The sequence below is a fragment of the Cheilinus undulatus genome, linkage group 4 (assembly GCF_018320785.1).
Source record: "Cheilinus undulatus linkage group 4, ASM1832078v1, whole genome shotgun sequence".
NCBI classification, from domain to species: domain Eukaryota; kingdom Metazoa; phylum Chordata; class Actinopteri; order Labriformes; family Labridae; genus Cheilinus; species Cheilinus undulatus.
This window is the reverse complement of record NC_054868.1, coordinates 26,764,391-26,789,567: the sequence shown is the minus strand read 5'-3', so window position 1 is coordinate 26,789,567 and position 25,177 is coordinate 26,764,391. Positions and strand designations below refer to the sequence as shown.

The 25,177-nt window shown below is 39.9% G+C and overlaps 1 protein-coding gene across 1 annotated transcript; it reads right to left on the bottom strand.

Moving 5' to 3' along the window:
- Positions 1-441: 441 nt before the first annotated feature.
- LOC121507749 (putative methyltransferase NSUN7) lies at positions 442-23,044 on the bottom strand. Its single transcript, XM_041784082.1, has 13 exons — positions 23,032-23,044; positions 22,796-22,936; positions 20,319-20,501; positions 18,722-18,780; positions 15,268-15,404; positions 14,996-15,148; positions 14,252-14,429; positions 13,734-13,947; positions 12,787-12,930; positions 10,951-11,052; positions 10,486-10,603; positions 3,972-4,092; positions 442-1,338 (listed from the first exon to the last, which is right to left on the bottom strand). Exons 1-13 carry the CDS (start codon positions 23,042-23,044, stop codon positions 442-444), a joined length of 2,460 nt encoding a protein of 819 aa, XP_041640016.1.
- Positions 23,045-25,177: the final 2,133 nt, after the last annotated feature.

Sequence of the window (25,177 nt, the reverse complement as noted above, 5' to 3'; positions counted from 1 at the left end):
TGACTTGTTTTCATATAAATGCTTTATGAGCATGCGTTATACTGAAATAATCAAACACAAGAGCGAGAAGAACAGCAACTTCACAGAGTCATTTATTTAATCTGTTAAGCTGTCATTTATGGTGTAAAAATCACAATCAATAAAAGACCATAGTCTACAGCTTAGCATTTAGGTAGTGATATTTTCTGAGAATAATTTACATATAATAATTACACTTTTAATAAATAACATTATTTAGATTTTGTCTCTTCAACATTGCTGAAGCAGTAACAGGAATAAGATAGTAACACTGAGATGTCAGAACTAGTTGGACAGGATGACACTGTGTGTGCGTGTCTTAGTGTGTGTATATATATATGAAGCTCTCACTGTCAACAACCCCATCCCAATATGAAGCCAGTGGGGCTAATTTAGTTCACTTCTCCAGTGATACCCACACATCTATATTCCAGGCAGAGAGACGTAGGAGGAGGAAGCAGATGCTTTGGCGAGCTCAGAGTTGGAGGTCCGTGATGCACACTGAGAGGGGGAACTAACACCCCTGCCACTTAGAGAGCTTGGGGACCGGGGAGAGATGGGTGGCAGGACAAAATCTGAAAGCTTTGTGGTTACCTCTGTGACCACCTCTGAATCCAGTTTCACCTTTCTGGCCTTACTCTGTTGGTCAGCTCTGACCTTCAGCATTGTCTCTGCTCTAACTGTGTTTTGTCTCTGCGTCGGTTTTGAGGCAGCAGGTGGAGCAAGGCGAGCAGGGGAGGAGGTGCTAAAGACAGTCGGCTGCGATTCAGTTACTGGAGCGTCGATCAGCTTGTGTGCAAGAGCTGTGATGGGAGACAGGTGTTTGGGGGGTTTAGCTGAGGATATTAATGTCAGTGTAAGGCGAGGGAATCTCCTCTGTTTAGTTTTTGTGAGACGCCTCTTCGCTTTCCCCTTTGTTGGTTTCTTCTTGTGACTTTGTGAGTGATTCTTGGAGACTGTTGTCAACCTGTTGGTTTGTTTTGGTCTCTGTTTGCCCTTTTGCTTATGCCCTTTAAGGCCTTTTTTCTTCTTCTTCCCTCCTTTGACCACCTTCTCTTCCCCCTCCTGGTTACATTCACCGTTCTGCTCTTCTTGCTCTGAAGGTGTGACTTGGTCTTTTCCACTCACACCCTCCTCTCCCATCTGCCTCTCTTGGCTTGAGGGGGATGATGGTTTACTGCCTGCAGAGGCTTCTCGAGTCTTCTTGCTTTTCCCCTTTTTACCAGGTTTTGATTGTTCAGAAATTATTCCACCCAGGAGGCCCTTTGCTGCTGCCCTTGCCAGCACATCCTGGACTGTTTCTACCTTTGTGGGATCTGCCTGGGAGAAAAGCAAGGACAGTTTAAGATTTGATGTGTAGATACAACACATTAAAACCTACAGGTCCCCAGGGTAACAATGTAGCAAGGAGATCTACACAACAACGACAAGAAAGACTTCAGAAAAGGCGCACAAGTCATAAAGGAGGAAGAGTACAGATCAGAGTATGGGAAATAATTTGGAAGAATAAAACATGCATCCAAGTGTGTTGAAGTGTGTCTTCATCTGCAGTGACATTTTAACTGAGTAAAAATGCCTTTAGATTTCCTGCTATTTTCTCTTTCTCATACTCTTCTCTCCTAATCTTCTAAGTGCATCACACGTCATCTTTAATTATAGTGAAATTAAATTCAGTGAAAAGCTCAGAAAACTGCATATGCATCTTTAATGCATATGCTTTAATATTTAATTCATTCTCAAATGTTTAATCTGCCCTTATTTTTCATAATTCTAAAGTCTTTACTCAGCTACCTCACTTTAATTATGCTGCCAAACTGAGACTTGGTAATAAAAGTAAGAAGACTAAGACATGAAGGGCTTCAGTTTGGCTGTGTTCAATGAATGATTTTTTTTCTTCATTTTCACCCTTTTTTGTTAGTGGTTTTTAACATGTCCTATAGATTTATATGAGAACAAAGTTATTAGCCCACTATGCTTTATGCTGCAGTCTGCTGGGGAGGCAGTGTAAAACACAAGGATGCAAGGCATCTGAACAAACTGGTGAAAAAAGCTGGCTCTTTGGTTGGAATCAAGTTGAACTCATTGGAGGATGAGGTGGAGAGATGCGTCATGAAGAAGGTGGAGGCCATTCTGGGGAACATGGATCATCCATTTCATATCTCCCTAAATGACAAAAGAAACAACAGTGGTGGACGGCTCCTCTCTCTTCGCTGCAGGACAGAAAGATAAAGAAGATCTTTCATACCATCAGCAATAAGACTATATAACTCTACCATAAACAGATGAGACTCCAGACAAATGAATTTCCCTTTGGGGATAAATAAAGTTATTGTATTGTATAAAAAATTTGGTGTATCACAAGTATTTCCTATCCTGGCACGCTCTTAGACCACTCTCAGACAGCATTTGGGACAAGGCAGACCCTTTGAAAAAAACACTAGGAGGGTGATTGGATGAACGTTCTGTCCGTCACATCTTTACAGGCCAACCAGAGCAACAAAACGTGACCTACTACCGAGCTGCGCCCCTACCAAAGGAGTAAACTCTATAGAGAACTGCATACGCCACGAACCATGACAACTGTAGACATGTCACTACATGACTTTTGTCGTTTTTGAAAGGAAAACAGCTCAAAAATGTTCTTTGTTTTTCTTTTAATGAAGAAATGTCATCAAGTTCTGATAAAACTGGCGCTTTAGCAGCATTCACACTGTCTTCCACCATAACTCCATGGGCCTCTTGTTGCTGCTTGCTTACATCACGACTCCGCTGCGCCCAAAAGTACCGCCCCTCCCTACCGCCATCGCTGATTGGTCCTGTCACTTTCTAATTGGGCCCAAACGGTTCAGAAAGGAGCTTTGCAAGATGGATTCGCCAGTGAAAAACAAGGAAACAGGCATATCCATCTGCTTTGCAAGGTTACTACAGAGGTCCTTGTAGTTCTTGCTTACATATTCTGTTTGTAAAAGAGAGAATTTTAAACATGCATCTAGAATGTGTGAAAAAATGTGAAGAATTTAATAGTCTAGATTGAAGCAAGAATGATTGCAGCCTTTCGAGTATGCTTGTCACTTTTTTCTTGAGATGTTGAAATACAATTGAAATACAGTTTGCATCATAAAGAAGTCTAATTTCCTTTGTCACTCTTTTGTTTTTGAAGAGTTCTCAGTATCTCTTCCTGTCACTTTATGATGCCGTATGTCCCTGATCTCTTTAAATTGTCCTCTAGCACAGTTTGACAGGCATAGTCATTCATGCAGCAGTGAACCAAAACATGTCAGTGGAGCAGCCCGAGCTCTGATGAGACTTAAATCTTAATGATGATCCAATAGGACATGCTCATCATCAGTTTTAATTAATGCATTTGTGTCTGTGTGAGTGTTTTGATGTAAATACAGGCACAGTCTCTTCTCTGCACCATTTTTGAGCTGTGGGGATCAAAGGAGCAGCTTTTTTCATTTCTGTCTGTTTTCTTCTTTTTATGAGTGGAGCAAAGGAGGAGAGAGAGGAGGAGGAGGGGAATGGAGCAAAGGAGTGATGCAACAAGACCAAAAGGGTGGAGGGAAGCTACAGAAAATTATCCATTCATCTTTGCTGTAAAATAATGAAATATTTCCATAGCTCTGGCGTATTTCATCCTAAACGTGCCTCTTTTTCATAGAGTGGTGGAACAGCGCTGCAGTGTTTCAGAGCGATAGCCGCATGTGTGTGTGCCTCTGTTTGTGTGTACAGTGCAGACAAGCTGAGCTGACTGACCTCCCTGCAGACAGACAGTTAAAAAGTGCAGCATCAGCACAAGCGGAAGGTCTCACTGCAAAGCAATCAAACACACAAAACCCAAACACACACACACACAACAATCTCTATTCCTCCAAACACAGCCCTGCCCTCTAACTGCCCCTCACTCCTTTCCTCCCAGTCTTCATGTCTCTACACCTTCGTCTTCTGCTCACCTGTCGGGAGAGGCGAGCGATGAAGCAGCCGTTTGTAAACTGAGATGGTTCCAGCCTGAAGAACTTGGAGTCTGTCGAGTCTCCTGATTTGGAGTCATCAGGGAAAACTGGACCGTTTACCCTGAGAGAGAAGACAGAAGCAGATAAAGAAGATGGTCAAAGGCACACAAGAGAAGTCACTGTAAACACATGAATATACCGCACTGATAAGGTGAATGTTTCAGGATACTACATATTACTCTGACAACCAATTAATATGTTTATTTTTTATTTCTGCACCCATAATGGTAATGATGATTCTCCCACCTGCCACCAAGCAGGTAGGAGAGTGTTTAGGCTGATAAACCTATGGACAGTAGGATAATCCTAAAAAGCTTTATCGCACCAGTTGGAAAAATACTTGTTCATAGCAGTGTGGACAACAATAAGACTGTGTGAGTGACGTCATCCATTTGGTCATTGAGGCCATCTGTTGAAGCCAGTTAACAGCAGTTGCCATATTAAATGCACCATCTCAAACTATTTCCTGGCCAACCTAGTCGCGGACAAAGAGGCGTGGAACTTGCTGGTTTTCATGTCAGCCATGCCCCTAAACCGATACAGATCAAACGTTGCAAAACCATCAGTAATCTCTGACCATCATTGCCAACAGTTCAGCAGCAAAACCCATGGAAGAATCCATTTTTGATAATTGTTGCTGAATGTAGTGTGAGTTGGTAGAAACTACAAAAGAAATATATGCAGCTAGCTCACTTAGACATGGAGACAGACAACTATAACAGAACAGCTGGGTAAAGGAAAGATAGAGCAGCAGCGAAGGAGTTATGGAGGTCTGTGTGAGACAGCAACCTTTAACCTCCATCCCATCGCAACAAACTTATGTGAGTATGTGGGCAGTTGCAGGATCGTTGGAAAGATACAGATCTATTTTCGTACTTAAGGGGAGCATAAATGCATTTGGGTGGCAGCACAGGTGTCTTTCCTTTTTGTAACCTTTACATGATTGTTTAAATAGCAATTGAAATCGTGCTCCTGTTTATGCCATTGGGTGTGTTTGTCTTAAAATGAAGAATGGTCAGGTGCAAATCAAGACATTCAAGAAAACCACAAGCAAATACAAAGAGATGCTCTTGCCACTTCTTAAGATGAGATAATCAGTTTGCACTGAGGTTTGCAACCCAAAGCATGTGTAAAATTAAAAAAAAACAAAAAAACAAAAAAAAAAAGAAAACCTGCCCAGTTCTGTTGGTATATCTGGAGACTTTTGTAATAACGGATTTTACGCTTTTGTTCATCATGCAAATCTGCAATCTGCTGTAAAACACAACAGCTAGCATGCACCCTCATTCTTTAAGGGGATTAGAGATGACGGATTGGTTTCATTAATGTCATTCTTGAAACACACCCATGTATATCCAAGCAACTTAATCCAGCCTCTTTTTGCTCTCTCCACCTGGGTTTGTGCACTGTCAGATCACAAAATGTAGACTGACGCACCCAAATTCCTGTGTTCCAGACTGTAAATATGTTCATTTATACTGTAAAAATTGGCTTTTAACATGTATCTTAGTGTATTTTTTTTTTGCCACATCCACATTTGCCTTATTTTTAACACTAGGGGTTGCTGCTTAGACATGAGGCAAATACAAACTGTGGCCAAGTTTTAAAGTATGAATGTACAACTGTTACTGTAGATGTAAGTGTTTGGGCTCTCAGGAGATCTCTAAACAGATTGGTTATTGCACAACCTGAGGACGAACATGTTTATTGGTCCTTCATAGCCAGCTGTCTCTAGATGAGCATCTGTTCAAAACAAAAGAAAAGCTCCAAAATGTTAGTTTAATACTCCCAGTGGACCAAACACTGTCTAAATTCTGTTAAAATATGGAGATGATGAGTGGCTGACCTTCAGTCACATTAAAATTCTCAGTGAAATCTCTGCTACAGTGTAAATTTATACTCCCTGCCATTTTAATCAGGGAGACCATTCTCTCACAACCAGATGGAAACACACAAGAATTTTGAACTTAAGGCAAAAAGCACCAATATTCAAAGGTCCAGACTTTGATGAGGTCAGGGAGATTAAATTTTAATCAAATGAAGTCCGGGTTACGAGATTTGAAAGAGTAATTGGAATTTAGTCTTTAAAGAAGAGCAGCCCTTCTATCAATGTTCCCGTCTGTTGCGTCTTTTGACTTAATAATTATTGTTAGTGCAGAATTGCTGCAATGTGACACTATTGTTTACCCAGGACATGCATCACATATTAAGTAGGTCTCATACTGTATCACATTAAATTGTATGGCATGGTATGGAATATTATATTGCATTGTATCATATGGCAGTGGTTCTTAGAGCCAAGACCCACCCAGGACCCACATGAACAGAGAGCTTTCCAAATATGCACACAACTTTTACCTGACTTCATATAAGCCCAATTTCATATGGCTAAGTGTCCTGATATTTTTGAATGAGGAATCCTATTTTTACAACGTTTTACTGTATGTGCAGAATTTTTAATAAGCTATCCAAAAAGTGTGTTGTGATCCTTTATCAAAAACAGTGAGTGAAAATCTAATTTTACTAACAGACCAGCAAGTCCCCAAGGCAGCTGGGACCCAAGGATTGGAACCAATATCCTACTGTTTTGTATCATTTTGTACTGTCATGCATTGTATCATATTAGGGATGTGCCTACATGAATGATTTTACTTCTGGTTACTGCAAATTATAACTGTGTTTAGTTACAGCCGACACTGCAACTTTGCACCATTATGGTGCGAAGTTAGTTTGCTGAATGTGGCTAACGCTAGCGCTGTCAGCCTTCAATCCTCTCTGTAGGTCCACATTGCTGTGCTGAATAACGTCACTAATTGCTTCAGCTATGCATAAGTACAACCTCACTCAGCCTCATGGCAACTTTATCCCTGTTTTCTAGATGAAAACAGTGCTGAACTGCACTGTTCCTAGGAGGATGCTATTAATGCTTTCAGTTCACAGTTGTTGCTTTTTAATGTTGGATTAAAGAGCATTGTGACAGCAAGGCAATAGACATTGTAAACAACTACAGTGGCTACTACTAGTGAGTGGCAGCATTTCTGCAACTCTCCTCCACCCCACCTCCTCCTTTATTCTGCCTCTGACTTAATTAATATTCAAAATATAGATGGGGCATTTGATCAAGATTGTGGGCCTAAATAGAGAAAAAATAAGAATTAGTTTAACTGACTTACCAGATTGTTAACATGTTTATTTATGACTTGGTGCTTCAGCAGCCAACCTCAAGTGGACACTCTAAGAAATCAAGTGTATATTGTTAGTTCAAGCAGGCCACAGGGTCAAGCCTGTCATATAATTGGGATCAGCTAATTTCAGGCAAGCCCTCATCAGCTGTGAGTCAAAGTGGTCATGACTGAACTGCAGTTTTGAGCACTTATGGTTTTGATTTATTTTCCAGCATCAGAGGTTATTGCTTTACTGATTGTATCATATCATATTGTATTGTATCGTGAGCTACCCTCCTCCTCCTACCCACCTCAAACACTTGTGTTCTACATCACTACGGCAGGATTAAAAGCTGATCCAATGGAGACCAATGCAATCGTCATTTTTGGCACCTGTAGAGTTGCTTTTGCAATAATTTAATTCAATCCTAGAGTATAGTAAGCAAATAACTGTGTGGAGACATATCCAGAGTGTATGTCCTTTTCTTCTTTCTAGAAAATACAAAACAGACTCCTCTGATATTGAAGAATTGGATTTGAATATTTTTTATACACAAGGAAAATAGCTTTGTGGCAGTAAGAAGATGGATGTTGCCTGGTGCCACAGTACATCAGTCTTTTTTCATAAAAAGTGGTGGTAAAAAATAAATAGATAATCACTCTCTGAAAAGTTCTAGCCCCTCGTTCATATCTGATGTTGTATTAACTGCTGTTGGCAACTGCAGCAGATCCTTCATACTGTCATCATCCTCATACAAACAGACCATGTCAAAGTCAAACACAGACACCTGTACCATCAGTATAAACAGAAATATAAGATCCTCTGCCATATTAATACTATGAGACGTTATTTACTCTCTCACTCACTCTCTGGTAGTCTATAAAACTCATAGAAAAAGCTCAGTGCTCACTTTAATACCCACTGTAATTGGCAGTGCAGATAGAAACAATTCTGATGTTGAATTAACAGCTGTTGAGCTGAGCTGTTTGTTTATGAGACAGTGAATTAAGCTCACATACTTCAGGCTAATATTTAACTGCCAGTGTAGTGTCACTGTGCCTCTCAGAAAAAGTATATTTAATGAAGCAGCAAACATTAAGGGTGAGGTCAGAATAAACACATGATGAGCCTGATCCAGTAGTTGTAGGGTTCCATCAGTCTCAAATACAGACTCTGTTTTCAGTGTTTGATGAATGGAAATCAATTTTTGTAGGACTGTCCTTTGGTCAAGAAAAGCTCCCGAAATGTCAGTAATAAACATAAACTGCTCTATACAAATATGCTAAAGGCTTAAACCTCCATCAGAGGTAAACGAAGAAGCTGCAACTTTTGGGGTTCCTGCACCAGGTTATCAGTTTTTATGGACTTAACTGGACCCATTATTGATTGCCATTTTTAATGATACATGCCAGAGGCTATAAAAAGGCTATAAAAGCTGTATTTAGTCACTTCACCATCCATTCATCTTCATCCACTTAGCCGGAGCCAGGTCGCAGGGGTGACAGGCTAAGCAAGTCCACCCAGACGTCCCTTTTCCCAGCGACACTTTCAACTCCTGCTGGGGGATCCCGAGGCATTCCCAGACCAGACAGGATATGTAATCCCTCCAGTTCATTCTGGGTCTTCCCTGAGCAGACAACTTTGGCCTCAGATTTGGAGGTGCTGACTCTCATCCCAACTGCTTCGCACTCAGCCACCAACCATCCTAATGCCTGCAAGTGCCCAGCCAAGAAAGCCAACAGAATCTGCAAAAAAGCAGGGATGGAATTCTGAAGTCCCCAAACCGGAAACCCTGCTTCCTCTGCCTGCACCTTGAGAACCTGTCTATGAAACTCACAAACAGAATTGAAGACAAAGGGCAACCCGGGCAGAGGCCAAAAAGCACCAGAAACGTGTCTGACTTTGTGCTGAGGATGCAGACACTCACTTTGGTCGTACAGAGACCTGGTGGCTAGCCTCAGACGCCGGGACCCCATATTCCCACACTACCCCCTCATGACCTAACAAGGGACATGATCATAGGCCTTTTCCAAGTCCATAAAACACATGTAAACTGGATGAGCAGACTCCCATGCACCCTCAAGAAGTTCTGCAAGGGTAAAGAGCTGGTCCACTGTCCCACGGCCAGGACGGAGTCCGCAATGTTACTCCTGAATTCGAGGTTTGACAATCAACTAGAGCCTCCTTTCCAGCACCCTAGAGTAAACTTTTCCAGACAGGCTGAGGAGTGGGACACCCCTAAAATTCAAGCACACCCTCTTCCCCACCTTCTTAAAAATGGGGACCACCACCCTGGTCTGCCACTCCACAGACTATCCCCGGCCTCCACGCGACATTAAGAAGGCGTGCCAGCCATGACAGCCCAACAACGTCGGATGGTTTGCCAGAACAACTTTGGGGCCAACTGAAAGTCCTTCTCCATAGCCTCCCCGAACTCCTCCTACACCCTGGTTTTTGTCCGGGCAAGGCAACTGGTTCCCCAAAATGCCGGTTTATGCTGGATTTCTGAATCGCTCCTTGTCTGGACCCTCCCCTGGGACCAATTTGCCTCTGGAGATCCTACCAGGAGCTAATACCCCTGACAACATAGTTCCCAGGTTCACAGGGCCAAGTATCTCCCCCAACACGGTAAGGTAGCGTTTTTCATTGGGTAGCCATCTCATCAAACAACCTAACCAAGGAGGCCACTATTTTTACAAAGTGGCCTGGCTTCAGCTAGCTACAACTTTCATTTAAGTCACAACTCGTTCCACGACTGCCACTCAGCTGTGTCTAGTCACTGCTAACTTCAGCCTGGCTAAAACAATCAGCTTTGACACTTTTCACCAAAGAAGGCTACACAGCTGTCACTTTTAGCTAATCCAAGAATGTGTTACAACCAAAATGCCCAGAGATTAAAGGCATTTCAACAATCCTATTTAGAGTCACTGATTTTTTTTTTATATATAAATAGGCACTCTGATAACTACATAAGAACAGAATATGGGTATTTTACAATTAGACCTATCAGCAAGTTTAATAATATCATATATATCTTAAAAGTGAATTTTAAGCCATCTAGACTGACACATTTACTGACAGAATCTCTGTGGCAGTGAAAGTGAAATAATGCAGGTAAAACAGCCAGTCAGTGATGCACTGTCAAACTACTCTTGAGGTTATGAAAGAAACCGGTATCTAAAATCTTATGTTTTCTTTGATTGCACAATCATTTTCTTAAATCATGATTCCTCTTTATGAATGACCTGTGCTAGCAATGAAGAGAGAGCAGGTGTGTGAGTGTGTTTACCTGAATGGCAGCAGTTTGGAGGGAGTGTGAGTTTTCTCTAACACTCTTTTCACCAGATGCTCATTTTCTTCGTGGTACACTGAGCGTGTGCAGTAGACCACCGTTTGAACCTTTGGGACTGACAGATGGAAAACAGAAAGTCAAAAAATGTAGACTAGACAAATCCTCTGTCTTCTTTTTTATAGTCAGGTAATTTCAGTATGCATAGAAAAATACAGTATTATATGACTTAATTACATTATATACTATGTGTAAGGTGGCCATTGACAGCAAGCTGAGATTATTTATACTACTCTCAAGACTGCAATGTTGTAACACTTGTAAATAAGCTTTTTTGCTATTTAATTTATGGCTTTGACTTTGTAATATATTTTTCCACACCAGTGTTCCAGCCTTGGTGTTTGTTTCCCCTCTTTCTAAATCCTTCCCTGTCTTTTGTTTTATTTTTTGGAAATTTGTACTTACAGGACAGAGCATGTGCGAGTAGTCGTGCCTGCTGTGTGGTCATTTTCTGTTTATTGCTCTGCGATACTAAACCGTATGACAAGTCTGGCAGGAGATTCCAGTCTGGCAACAAAATGAGCAGATTTTGTTTTAGTGAAAAATTTGCATAGATGCACACTTTTTCATCACACACATCGACATTTACATAGGGACATCAGGTTGGTTCATCCAAGAACCTCTTTTCAACCATTTCTCAACTGGCTAAGATAAATTTACAACATCAACATCTCAAAATTTTAGCATTTATACTGTATAAGTATTTTCTAAGACTTCTTTTTGTTTTGTTTTTTGTTGGAGAGGACAGTTCAGTGTATAGTATAGGAAAGCTGGAAGACAGAGCGGGGAATGGCATGCCTGAAAAGGAACTACAGATTTAATTCCAACCTGAAGTGCCTGCTTGGAAGATTAGCTTCCAACTGTAGGTCATTACCTAGTCTCTCGGCCATCTGTGCCCCTTTTTGAACAATTTTTGTAACTTGTTCAATTTAAGGTTTCAAGGAGGAACAAGACAGTCAGGCTGCAGACCCTACATCTCTGATGGCCACTCTCATAGACGCCTCTGTCAGAACGCAAGTGCTGTAATTTGGTAATCAGTTTTATTCATAAAGTCTGGCGGCTGCATTCATAAAAATAACCACATTACAAACATTATAGACTAAGGAACATTTTATAAATTAAACAAAGAAAAAGATCAGAAGACTAATCCACAATCAAATTATGTATAGAACCACAGAATTACATTACATAAGCCATATACATAATTTAGTTAAGTCAGCTTAAGCAACATGAGGTTTAGCCAACCTGGCTTAAACTTGTATAACGACATGGAGAAATGTACCTACGTAACTTAATAGCTGCTTGTGATCTTAGCTTTAGCTTTGTTAGCTACATAGCAACATTATCTACGTAGCTTACACAGCTAATGGAGCTACATGAGCTACATGAGCTACACTTGCTGCGGTAGAATGTTTTCATGGAGGACGAGTTTTTTTTACTGTAAGCAGACTGTTTACTCTGCTTTATTAAATGTTTTATGATTAGGTTTTCAGGTCAAGTTTTTAACTTTTAACTTTGTATCCTAACCCTTACCTTAATCCTCAACCTAACCCTAAATGGAAGTCTAATCCGATTTTATTTTGAAAATTGTAGTGTGTATTTACGCTCTGAATAACATGGCGTCTCAAATGAACGGTTTGTGAGAGTGGCTGTCAGAGATGATTGCAGATGTTGGGGAAATACTGTCTTTTGTTGTAACCTATTCAGAATTGAAAACATGCTGCTATACTGGCTGTGTGCTGTTAAAAAAGAAGGTCCAGAGGGATTGTAATAGGAGCAGTTTGACACATTCCTCACAGAAGAAACACCAATGCACTTATATGGATATTCATGGTAACTTTGAAGCAGATTCCCCTGTTTGTGGGTAAAATTGACTGAAACCTTGGAAGAAGAGTTTGAACAGTCTGTTGGCTAAAGGTGATGAAGGTCAGACAGCTATACTAGCAGCTGTGAGCTCAAATCCAATGTGGCGTTTAATATGATTAGTCTATTTATCTGTTGGAGACAATGACACTGCTCAGTAATCCTAACATTTTAGTTGCAATGTATAGAATGGGTGTTAAAATTTGTCCTTGATTTAAGTGATTATGTGAGGAATCTTCTAACACGACCTGTGCTTTAAATATTAAATCAGTACATTTCATAGTCAGTGAAAAAGCTTCAACTGTTTAACCAGTGAGTGAAAGCTAAAGCGTGACCTATCTCCCACTATTTACATCCTCTCCCCCCGGTTTGACGTACCTCCATGTTCGCTGTGCATGGTGGGCACAGGGTCATTGAGGGCAGAGGACGAGCACTGAGGCAGTACCATGATGACCTTTAAACGCTGAACACAGGCGTCCCATTCATCCAGACCACAGAATGCCTCTGACAGCACTCGAACATCTATAGTAGACATGAATTTACCCCGTAAAAACCCTGCTAGTCTATAGAACTATTGTACAGTTCCCATAAAAAAGTATTCACCCCTTGGATGTTTCACTTTTTTAATGATTTTATAAATCAATCATGGTCAATATAATTTGGCATTTTTTAGAAAAAAAAATCAAACAAAAAAAACCTCTTCAATTTTAAAGTGAAAACAGATTTCTACAAAGTAATGGCAATTAGATAAAAATATGTAAGGCAAAATAAGTGACTGCATAGATATTCAGCTCATTTAAAGTGGCTGATCTAATTCAACAGAGGTTCAGCCAGTTGTAGTTAGTAGTCTCACAGTCAGTGAAATGGGAAAGTGGAAAAGAGAAAGCCACTTTGAAGAAAACAGATTAAATCTCGACAGAATTCGCTAAAAGACTCCATGGTCAAGTGGAAGAAAGAACCAAAATGTTGCCTTTTGGCCATCAGACAAGACACTAGGTTGGGCGGACACCAAACACTGCCCATCACCATCCCCACTTTGAAGCACTGTGGTTGCAACATCATGCTGTAGGGATGCCTTTCAGCAGTCTACACAGACTCAGTACCATGATTACAGCCAAAGGTGCGTCTACTGACTCTATGGGGTGAATATGTTTGCATTCACTTAAATACATTGAGGAGATATTAAAGAGTTTTTTTTTTTGTCCAAAAAGCCAAATTATATTGACCATGATTGATTAATAAAATCAATAAAAGGGTCAAATATCCAAGGGGATGAATACTTTATATAGACACTGATAAACACAAATGTTTAAATTGACTCTCACTTGTTATATCCATCAGTGTAAGCAGCTCTTTTATCTCCTCTACACGCAAAGGTGAGTGATCAGCACCACACACTAACACTCGGCCATAGCGGGCAGCAGCAGTGACAGCTATGTGAGCCACGGTCAGAGCAGAGAAAGACCCCGCCACCAGAACGTCTCCATTTTCAAACAGCAGTGGCCGTAACACGCTGACCGCCACACACAAACTTCTGTCCTGAAAGGAGACACAAAGACAGAGGCAAACATTCGAATCTAGAAAAGAAAATCAGGAACCATTCAAGGTAAAATAATGTATTTGATAAGTTGCTTACCTCTGGTCATATCAAAAATTTAACTCAAGTAAATTTGGACCTAGACTTTTGAAAGTATTTAAGTTAGATAATATTTGCAATTAGTCATGTATACTTGTGTTCTTTAATCTTTTAGAAAGCTTTCCAAAGAGAAATCTGTTTGTCTTCTGTTATGAGATTTAAGTCAGCACAGCCACTCACTTGACTTCACACAGTATTGATACATGCCTGCATGTTGATTGCATGTGTAACTGTGCTGTGCTGCAGCAGAGCGTGAAGCTGCCGAGGGAAGACGAGTGTGTCTGGACAGAGCGGGTCTCTGCAGAACGCTGACTCTCCAAGATCAGCCGAGCTCTTCACCTCATATAGTCCTGCACTTTTCAGTGCTTCACACACTTCCTCAACACTACAGAGAAACACAGACATAATTTTAATTTGTTTATTAAGGCTGAAATATACATTTTAAAGCTGTATTTGCAACACAGATGTTGACTCAAGAGAATCAGTGACCAAACCAAGCTCTGCCTTCTGCACGGACTTTATGGTGAACGATGGTGCAGCGTTTTCATTACAAACAACAGGAGGACTTCTTACATTCAAGCTGTAAAAATGCTCAGATTCGCCCCAGTGAACTACTCCCACCATTAGCCTGCACTCCACCCCTCCCAGTCCCAAACAAAGCTGTCAATAACCTCACAGCTTAAAGTTTAACACTATTCTCCACAATGACATCATGTGATCCAGGTGTATAACACACCAGCTGCTTTATACTAAAGAGAATCCACAAAAAACACAGTTAAGATATCTTTATCGGATCAAAATGTTCTCAGATTACCAAAGCTCATCCCATTTCTCAAAATAACTCTTTATGAAGTGAAACTAAAAGCGGATTGACTATATGATCAGAAGAATGGTGATAAAGTTTGAAATATGGAATGTCCTCTTCCTCTGTGTGCACATGTGTATAGGTACCTGGTCTTTAGAGTATTGACCCATGCATATACAGGCAAACGTGTGGCTCTGTGCTGTTTAGTCCTGACCAGGTCAGAGAGAAAACAAGAGACACTCTGCAGACTCTGTTTCACCCTGCAGCGAGCCAGGGAGGCAGCCAGCTTAATTTTACATCTAAAAGGAAAAAAATGCATTGTGCAATGGAGACAAAAACCTGTGAATCAGTTTCTAAGCTGCTTTGCAATTAAATATTAAAAGAATCACAAAAAAATGTGACATCTACACTCACACACCTCAGCAGACTGCTCTCCATGTCCCTGACCTCCTGCAGAGGCTCTTCCTCATCTTTTGCTGAACGTTTGTGCATTAAAAACTTTCGGTCCTGGAAGTCAAACAGCATCACCATTGCCAATGGCAGCAAGTCGCTGGACTGCAAAACATGATCGACTTCATTAATATATTGATCCTTTAACACTTATTCATGCATCATTAGATTAGACATTTCAGAGCAGGCACGATGGCTTTACAGGCAGCTGAAACAAACAAAGGGCAGATGGGGAGGCAGATTTTTTTTATATATCAATCATCAGAAAAACAGTGGTAAATAAAAGGAGTCCTAGTGTCTCAGCCTCATATCAAGCGATCACAACATGATGCAGCCACCCACTGGTTAGATATGACAGCCATATTTTATGCCTGGTGCAAAGTGTCCTGGCTGTTGTCCATCTGAAGCTGTTGTCTATTTTTAGCCATCAAGTTTAATAGTTAATAAAGTTTTGCTCCATTAGTGCTCATAGGGGTGTTTGTCTTAAATAAGGAGTGTTCAGGCACACAGCTGGTGAGTTTCCTTCTTGAGCATACAGAAAAAGACACATTTAGCCAATCAGTAACAAGTAGTGTTCACTTATTTCACTTCAACCAGCTGCCTTATTGCTTTCCCTCCTCCATCACTTGATCATGAGAAACAGAGCCTAACCAAAATAGGAATAAGTATTGCTCCTCTTATTGAGGCTAAATTAGCCCCTGGCCACAGACCACCTGTTTCCACCAAATTGCTTGCTGTGACTTAGTTAAGTATGTTTACCTGGCAGCTTGAACTTGACATTTCATACAATTAATATTTGGGTGTTTGATCAGAAAATCAGAATCACTGACCTCATGTTTGGGCTTAAAATGTAGAACTTGATAGTACATAGTGGTTTATTTTTGTACCAGCAAGAGAGCAACATTTTTATTTGTCTGGGTTCTTCAATTTCATGATTACTCTCCCTTTTAGCACCATGTTTGGCCACTACCAGGCCTACCCACAGATTAACCGGGCCCCTGCATGTGTTGGACCAGTAGCATTTGTGCTACTGGCTAACAGTTCATTTAGTTTGGAGCTTAAAGTGCATCAAACTGTAATTGTGTATGATGCTGAATTGTTAAATTGTGCCGTTTTAAAACCGTTTTCACAATTTTTTTTTGCCACTTCTAACTTGTTTTTGCCATTTTACAGCTATTAACCCATTTAAGGCAATTTTTGCCTCTTTTGGCCCATTTTCATCACTTATTTTGTCACATTTAACAGACTTTCATTACTGGCTTGCCACTTACAACACAGTTTTGCCACTTCTTTAAACCCATGTTCGGACCATTCTTATCACTTTTTAGCCACACTGAGCCCATTTTCTTTACTTTTTGCAATTCTTTAGGCCATTTGCCATTTTTTTGCCACTTTGAACCCATTTTCAACACAACTTGGAACAATCTGCAGACTGATTTTAAAGGGGACATGTTATGCAAAAATCCTTTTTCAGACTTTTCCAACAAAAACATATGCCCCTGGCCTATTCACAGTTCCCTCAAGTACCAGAAAAATCCATTCCCTCCCCCCTCTCTTTCTGGACCTTTTAGAAAATGTGTGCTAAAACAAGCTGCTCTCAGATTTTCCCCTCATGATGTCATGTGGGGAGTTAGCACCGGCCCCAGGTTCGGTTGGCCCTCCCCAGCTGCCAGCTGAGAAGGGGGTCAGGAGTGCCACATCCATTTTCTGAGAGGGGCATGGTCAGAAGTGGAGTCAGACAGCTCATTTACTTTTAAAGCCACAGCAACAGAAATGGATCGTTCTGAGCAGGGCTGAAACAGAGGGTGTTTTTAGACATGCAAAAATCCAATACTGGAGTGCTTTTTCAGCAACAGACCTGTTTTGGGGACCTCTGAGACCAATATAGACTTGTCTTAAAGGGTAGAATGTGTCCCCTTTAAGCTGCCAAACTTGGTGTCTGAGTGCATTTAAGTCTGTAGTGAAGACTTTTGAATCCAAACTTTCCAAATATCACTGCTTTAACTGATGATTTAGAATTGGTTTCTGACATTTCAGGTGTACTGTATGAGTTTGAGCGTATTGGTTGATGAAACTGTGTATTGCTGTCATTCTTGGTCAGGTCTTCCTTAAAAAAGAGATTTTTGATCTTGACGGGACTAACCTGGCTAAAAGAAAGGTAAGATGAAAATAAATAAATAAAACTTTGCCACTTCAAACCCATTTAGCCCTTAAAGCCAACTTTAGCCACTTTTTTTGCCACTTTAAACCAATTTTCACCACTTTCTTTTAACCTAAACGCTGATTTGCCACTTTTAACCCCCATCTGTCACTTATTGCCACTTTTAACTCAGTTTAGTCACTTTTTGACACTTGCAGCTCATTTTTGCCACTTTTTTGCCACTATTAAATGATTTTTTGCCACTTGTCCCTCATTCTTGCATTATTCGCAATGATTTAATTATTTTCACAAAAGTTGTCTCAGTTTCTTCTAACTTAATCTCTGGCATCCTGACGCCTGACATTACTTTCCAAATGGTTAATTTCACTGTGTCCATCCACATTGTTAAATTTACCTAAAAAAAAAAAAAGTTAACTCTGTCCAAGGAACTTGGCTATATCGGATATATTGTACTACAGCATTAACCAATAAATTCATTTTTTGCTCTAGTTAAAAATAAAACATGGTTATCACAGCTCATGATTTTGTTGACCTCCATGGACCCTTTATTTCCGCGCTCTCTCCTTTATCCCTTCTTATGGGTGACCTTGCTCACTACGCATTTCTCAATGAAATACAAAAATCTTGTAATGTGACACATAGTCACATGGTCAGTTGTTTGTGGGAAAACTATTGATTAAGACTGCAGTAAGTAAGATTGCACTTCCCTTTCTTTCCTTTGTTCACACTATCTCATCCCTCCACCTTATCCCTTAAGGGTGTTCGTGTGTGTGTGTGTGGGAGGCACATTGTGTGTGTTGCAGTAAAAAGGTGTGCAGAATTACAAAGAGCCGTATGGCAGCTTTTATAGTCGTACTGTCAGCCATCCCCTGTTTCACCCACCCCTCAATAAAGTCATCCTTTAACCACACACACATTGACATACATAGGTGTGTGTCTTTGTCCATGCATGTGTCATTGCACTGTGTTTTATGGCCCCATTTACAGTCTCCAAGTGTGAGAGTGCGTCTGCCTCTCTGCTGTATGCATCATTTGCCACCTATAACCAGCCAGACTACGCACAGATCTGAATACAAATGGCCTTTAACTGCCTCCCCGTCTCCCTCGCTCACATTTTTCCATATAGTGATGGAGCACATATGGACACAGAGAGAGCGTGGATACTTTATTTGAAGACAGACAACTCTGAGACAGTTTAACAGTCAGTGAGTAACTGCTGAAGTGGTTTTAATCAGTTTTTTGGGGGTTTGTTGGGACTCACAATATGCTGAGAAATGTGGAAGCGGCTGTCAGTGATGATGTCCTCCAGTAAATCTTGGTCTGCAAGACAAATGTTGAGATGGACATAAAAATATATATGTATATACAAACATGAGAGGCACTCTGTAAATGTACTAAACTTAATGAAGAAAAATCTTTGAAGCTCACTTCAGCTATTGTAAATTGTTAAAACACGCTTGCTTGAATGTGGATGTTTTTTTCTAGGTTTGTACAGTATCTGTGGAGGGAGAGAAAGTGTAGTATCAATGTTGTATCAATTGAAATTAGTTTGTATGAATCTGTTTTCACTTTGACATTAGACGTTTTCTTGTCAATTTTTTTGTCAAAAAACCAAATCATATTAACCATGATTGATTAATAAAATCAATAAAAGAGTAAAACACCTGAGGGACAGTTACAATCACTGCAAATTCTGCATGTTATAAGATTGGTTCCTTATGATTAAGGTCATTTTCTTACACCAGTGGCTGCCTATTGTCATCTTCTTTAGTTCTTTCTTGTTTAAAAGTGACCCCGATATCTTCCATGGCTCCATCTGCTCTTTACTTAAATTTAAGTGAGAGCTGTTTTGGTGGGAGGGGCATAGCACATGCTCTCACGGATCAAGCTGGTAGCTCTGAATGACACACCAAAGCAACTATCAGACTCTTATGTCCCCACTTGCAGAATAAATAGAAACATGCAGATGAATATACAAAACACAAAGCAGCAGATCTACAGGAACATTCAGAAATAAACAAATTAACACAAATGCAAGAAAATCTTCAAGTGCTGTTTAAAGTCCAGTTCCAGTCAAATGCTGTACTAGAACTACAACTGTTTGAGTACCCAGTTTTACAGTAGAAGTCATGCTGCCATGTTGACTATTAGCATGGTTGGGATTATCTTTGGCACTGCAACCAAATCACAGCTGTGCTGATATACAGTAAACAGCTCATACCTTTACAGGATATATCTGAGAATTAAACATGAAGCTTTAAATGCAAACTCCATTTAAAAAGTAGTAGAATATAAATTCCAAACCCAGCCACATCAAATCTAAACTACTGTATCTGCACTGCAGCCATAACCTTACATGTGCTCCTCAATTTGCCATTCTGCATGTGCTTACTGCATGAGTACATGTACATGGTGTGTGTGAGTGTGTGCAGGAGTGTGTGTGCCCATGGCATGCACCCTCTTATCACCTCCCTTACAGACATCTGCTGCCCCTCCAGCTGAAGTAATTTGCAGCCCCAGGGGGGAAAGAAATGTACGAATATAGAGTATATATACCACTTAATCTACAGTTTTCAGTTGAGGCCGCTATTCAAAAGTGAATATTGGAGTTGACACATGTTGCAGCTCCTCTCCTGTTCATTATGGAGATAAGGCTTCCTTATATAAAGTGAGGTCTGCAGAGGTAGCACAAGTAAAGTAGATCAAATTAATTTCCCCCCGACTTTATATTCAACCATCAAATAGTCCTTCCTGTGCAGGCTCTGCTACTTCTTACATCTCTAAATTAAATTTGGTCACAGTAAGAGAAGATTTTCCAAACTGCTATAAACAGTATGAGAAACTTTAGTGATTTGTACATTTGAGTGTGTTGAAAGCGAGCTGGAAGGCCTGTCTCTGAGTGGCTTTGTCCCCGTTCTCTTGCAGAGAAATGTCTGTCTTCTTCTCATAATGCAGCAATTGTTGTGCGACTCTCTTCTCCGTTCGTAGCTGCTGGAAAATGGCTGCTGCTTGCATGTAGGCCTGATCTGAAAGAGGAGAGACTACAGAAAGAGGATGGGAAAAGACATGTATTAAGAGGTAAGTCAGGGTAAACTGGGGAGCTTATAAAAGGAAGTATTATGAAAGTTGACAAGAGACAAAAAAGAGACATCAGACAATACACAGCGGTAGGGATGTGCAAACAGTACAGTTTTTTCTTCACAATACTAATTCTCATGTCTATAGTATATGCAGTCTGTTCATAAAGACGTACAGCTTAACTTCATCTCCTTAAGTTGTACAAAATTCATATTTTTCATGTGACGTGACACACATGGAATAGTCACATAACAGGCAAGAAAGGCTTCCTACTTCAGTTTGCTATGAAAAAGTTACCGGTCTCAGTTGCTATGTATGTGTTTAGCCAGTTCCAATTTCTACATGAAAGACAACTGTTCTTCTTAGATACCCTTACCAATGAGTAGAAAAGCCTGTCATTGGTTTTCATTTGATGTAAATATTAGGCCTGTACTCAAAAAATCAGTACAGCAATATATTGTCACATGCACTTTGCTGATATGTGTTTTGATACAGATGTTACAGAACTTATTCGCCCATAAATACTTTGACTGCAGTTTAAACACATACATTCCCCATGGTACAGAAAAAAAAAAGCAAACAGATGGCAAAAGACATTAAACTACATGATGCAGCGCATGCCTCATACACCAAAACAAGTTGATACTCACACCAGTAACAAGTATGTGCCTATCTACTGCCAAGAGAAAGCAAAGATACTGGATTGATTTGGGTTTTTTCAAACACTAGAAAGTCTGGAGTTGGACATGAGTCATGCAAACTGTACAATAGACAAGGTAAAACACTGCAGGAACGCCGATCATTATCAACACTCGGCAAGTTAGCAACAACAGTTCGCCTCACCTGGCTAGTCTTTATGCTGTATTTTTAAACACATGAGCTGAGCATCAGAGCCAATAATAAAGGCAGCTGCTTCAGGCAGTGTAAGTAGCCCTGTTTAATCCTCAATTGTTGGTTTATTACAGAAGCACTAATGCTGTTTTATGCAAAAGTGAAGCAAAATGTCATTCCTACAAATACAAGTGGGTTTAAAGTAAAGAGGAGCAAGAGTATTACATGAAAAGTGTCAAAAACAAACAGAATAGAGAGGGGACAGTTTAAGTTTGAAATCTTGAATTTTACTGTATTTGCATGCATTTATAGCTTAGTCATTATAAATAGACTATTTTAATTTTCTTAAATCTCTGAGGACATAAATTCAAACCCTGTCTGTCACCTTTCCTGCACATTTTTTGGCCACTTTTTAATTCTTTTCACCACTTTTCCAGCAGGTTTTACAACTTTTACACATTTTTCCCACTTTGTGCCTTTGTTTCTGTTAACCCATTTTTGCCACTATTAATCTCTTTTCTCTATTTTTTATGCAAATTTTTGCCAGTTTTAATCTCATTTCACTTTTTGTTTGAAAGAAAATGAGTTTACAAGAAGGCCACATGTTACAGCATAAATAAATATAACAATACTTGTTGCTTTGATAAGAGTGGTTAACACTCAGGTGAAAAAAAAAATAGAATATGGTTATCACAGCTTAACTTTATGATGGACCATGATTTGACTGACCTTCATGGGCCCTCCAGTTGGCTGTGCCCCAGAAAGCTCACCCCTTTATCCCCCCTTATGGGCAGTCCTGTTGACAGAACTCTTCACTAGTGTCAGTGTTAAGAACCAACTATTTTAGAGTACACTATACTCTGTTGTATTAACACTTAGTGTAATACAGTTTACTCCAATGGGTGCAAATACCCTCCCCACAAACCTTTTATTACCATGAAATACTAGACATGCATCTTTCACTAAACATTATGTACTGATAAGGAGGTACACTGTCAAACACCTGTGACTAAGTCGTGTTTGGCAAGTGCATAACAGAAGGTATAACTCAAAGACAGATAGAGTTTTTGATAACAGCTGTTCTCCCTTGATGTAAAATATATCAGAAACATGAGAAAGGGAATCCCAGCAGTGACTGCTGTACAAAGGGGCAACATTCAAATACATCTAAACACTCTGCCCAAGGGCATGATTGGATTAGAAATGCCAGTTGGTAGAACAAAGATCAACTGACTCTCTACAGAGTTGGACAAACACTGATAGATCAACACTGTCAAATAACTCCCAACATGATCTTTGATCATGGTCCAACCACATGAATACAGAGGCCCTTTACACATTACAGTAAATAATTTAAAATACTTTTGAATATGGGTCAGTTTTCTCATAAAGATATCAAGTATTGAAGGGACGAAATGTTTCTTACCTGATGCAGGGGAGGTTTTAGGAGGACAAGAAATAGGAAGTAGGAATTTGATAGGCTCCCTGTCATTCTGTTGGCTGTCTTCCTCATTTGAATCAAGGATCTCCTCTGCTGCATTGTTCATGATCACATCTTCACTTGAATCTGCGGTCAGAGACAAGGAAAAGGATGTGCTCATATTACACGAATGAACACAAAACAATCAAAGAAATAAAGTTCTGACAGCTTAAAGAGCTTACTTTTGTCCGCCATGGCCACAATGACAACTCATTGTCCAACACGGCTGATAGATTTTCAGTCTGTTCCTCAGATGTTAAGTGTTTCTTACAGGCACAAACGCTTCTTGCTCACATAGTTTCACCTGTGATGCCCAAGTGTAAATAAGACGTGTGCTGTTAGTCATGGCTGTCATGTGATACAGCCTCCTATACTGTGAATGTGAAACTGTGGATGGTAATTGGGCTCCTCCTGGTGCAATTAGGCGCTGGTCTGATACATGATCATGAATAAATAATGGGCAGCAGTCCGACCCTGGACAAAGGTCCACCTCTCACTGACCTGACCCACTCTCCTCTGTGCGGCACAATTATAAAGAAAGAGTGGTCAAAACTGCAGGCTGTGGTTAGTGGGAGTTTGAATGACATCATCATAATAACAAGTGGCACATAAGGATTAACGTCCAAAAACGCAGGGACCACTAACCTCTAATTAAAGTGGATTAATAGAGAGAAACACTGACAGAGCCTAATCGGCTTTTACAGCACTCATCAATCTTTAAGCGCAAAGTTAGAATTGACCAGAAATGTGCAACGTGTCCAATAAGGCCATGTCAGAGCAAAGGGAATAAATTAATGAATATCAAACAGCAGTGATTTAATGAGTGTGAAGCAGTTTCCAGAGCACAGCGGGAGAAAGTCCACTTTAGAGGAGCAGGAGCAGTAGAAAAGGCGAACAGCAGCTTAGTGTAATCTGCATAGAAGATGATGTGCTGTTTAAAGTTGCATGGCAGGTCTTACCTTTGTCATAGACAGTCGTCCTCATGGGAACAACACAGTTCATCTGCTTAAAGAAATGCAACCTGAGCAACTATTAACAGCAAATTTCTTCCTCTGAAGTCTTGTTTTCTTTGCTTCAGTGAGTATCATATAGTGTCCCTATGAGGGAGAGCTCATCATACTCTCATCACCTCTTTGTAGTGCCTGAGTTTGAAATACCATGGCAACAATATGATAATGAAGGGGGCCTTTCTTCTCTTTGAAAAGTATACAATAAATACATTACACAGGCCTCCCTGTAATGTCATATAAAATAGCATTTAGATCCAACCATTAAATGTTAAGACCTATTTCAAAGACAATTGAAAACTTCCTGTGTTTATTATTTTCATTTTTGGATCCATTTGTGAAGAAAGGCATGAATAAGATCAAACTGATCGCCTGTGTAGAGAGGCATGTGAAGAAAACTTGTGTGTGTAGGCGTGTATTCATGTCAGGTTAATGACACCAAAAAGCACAGTCAGTACACAGTCCAATGTCTGACCAGCACTCAATGTAAACTTCATTTCTCTGTGTAGGTGTCAGCAGGTAGGCATCAGACTGAATTGATCAGATGGAGACTGCCCCCTACTGGCCACCGCAGTATGTCAAACTTCAGGCAGGGGTTAAGATGCAGCTTTTTTTTTTTTTTTTTTTTTACATCCTTTGTATTAAATGTAAGAGGAAAAAATCAAACAAATTTTACTCTGAAAAAATTGTCTGACAGTTTAAGTTGCTTTTCAATAAACAGTTTTACCCTTCTTTGACAGGGGAAGTCATCTCCAATTTTTGTGATTTGAGTTTGTCTTATAAATTCAGGAATTAAGTGTTCCCCTTAAATATTACAATTATATTCAGAAAAAAACATTTTCTTGAGTAAAATAATATTTTCTTGACCTCAGTAACTAATCATATTTACTTAAAGTATTGTCATTGAGTAATGTTTTTGGGTATACTTTTTTAGGTACATTTTGAAATCAGTGATTTTATGTCTCCTTACAAAAGTTCTAACCAGAGTAACTGTACTTTCACTTGAGTATAATACTCTTGTACTGTTTCCACCTCTGCTGACTACCAGTAGCACATAGAGAGTGAATGATTCCACATAACATCACAAATCAGCTGTTGTACACAGCAAAAACTAAGTGTTGAAATCTCAGGGTTAAACATTTCAGAGTTGATTTAACTACCAACGTGTAATTTTGAATTGTATTCTGAGTGAAATAGTGTTCAGTGTTGGAGTTGTTTGACAGTATTGATCCAACAGTACTAGTACACATCTCTCAAGAGTCAATTGATCTAAGATCTGATTCATCTGATTTATATGTGTTTAATTGTGTTTGGATGTTGC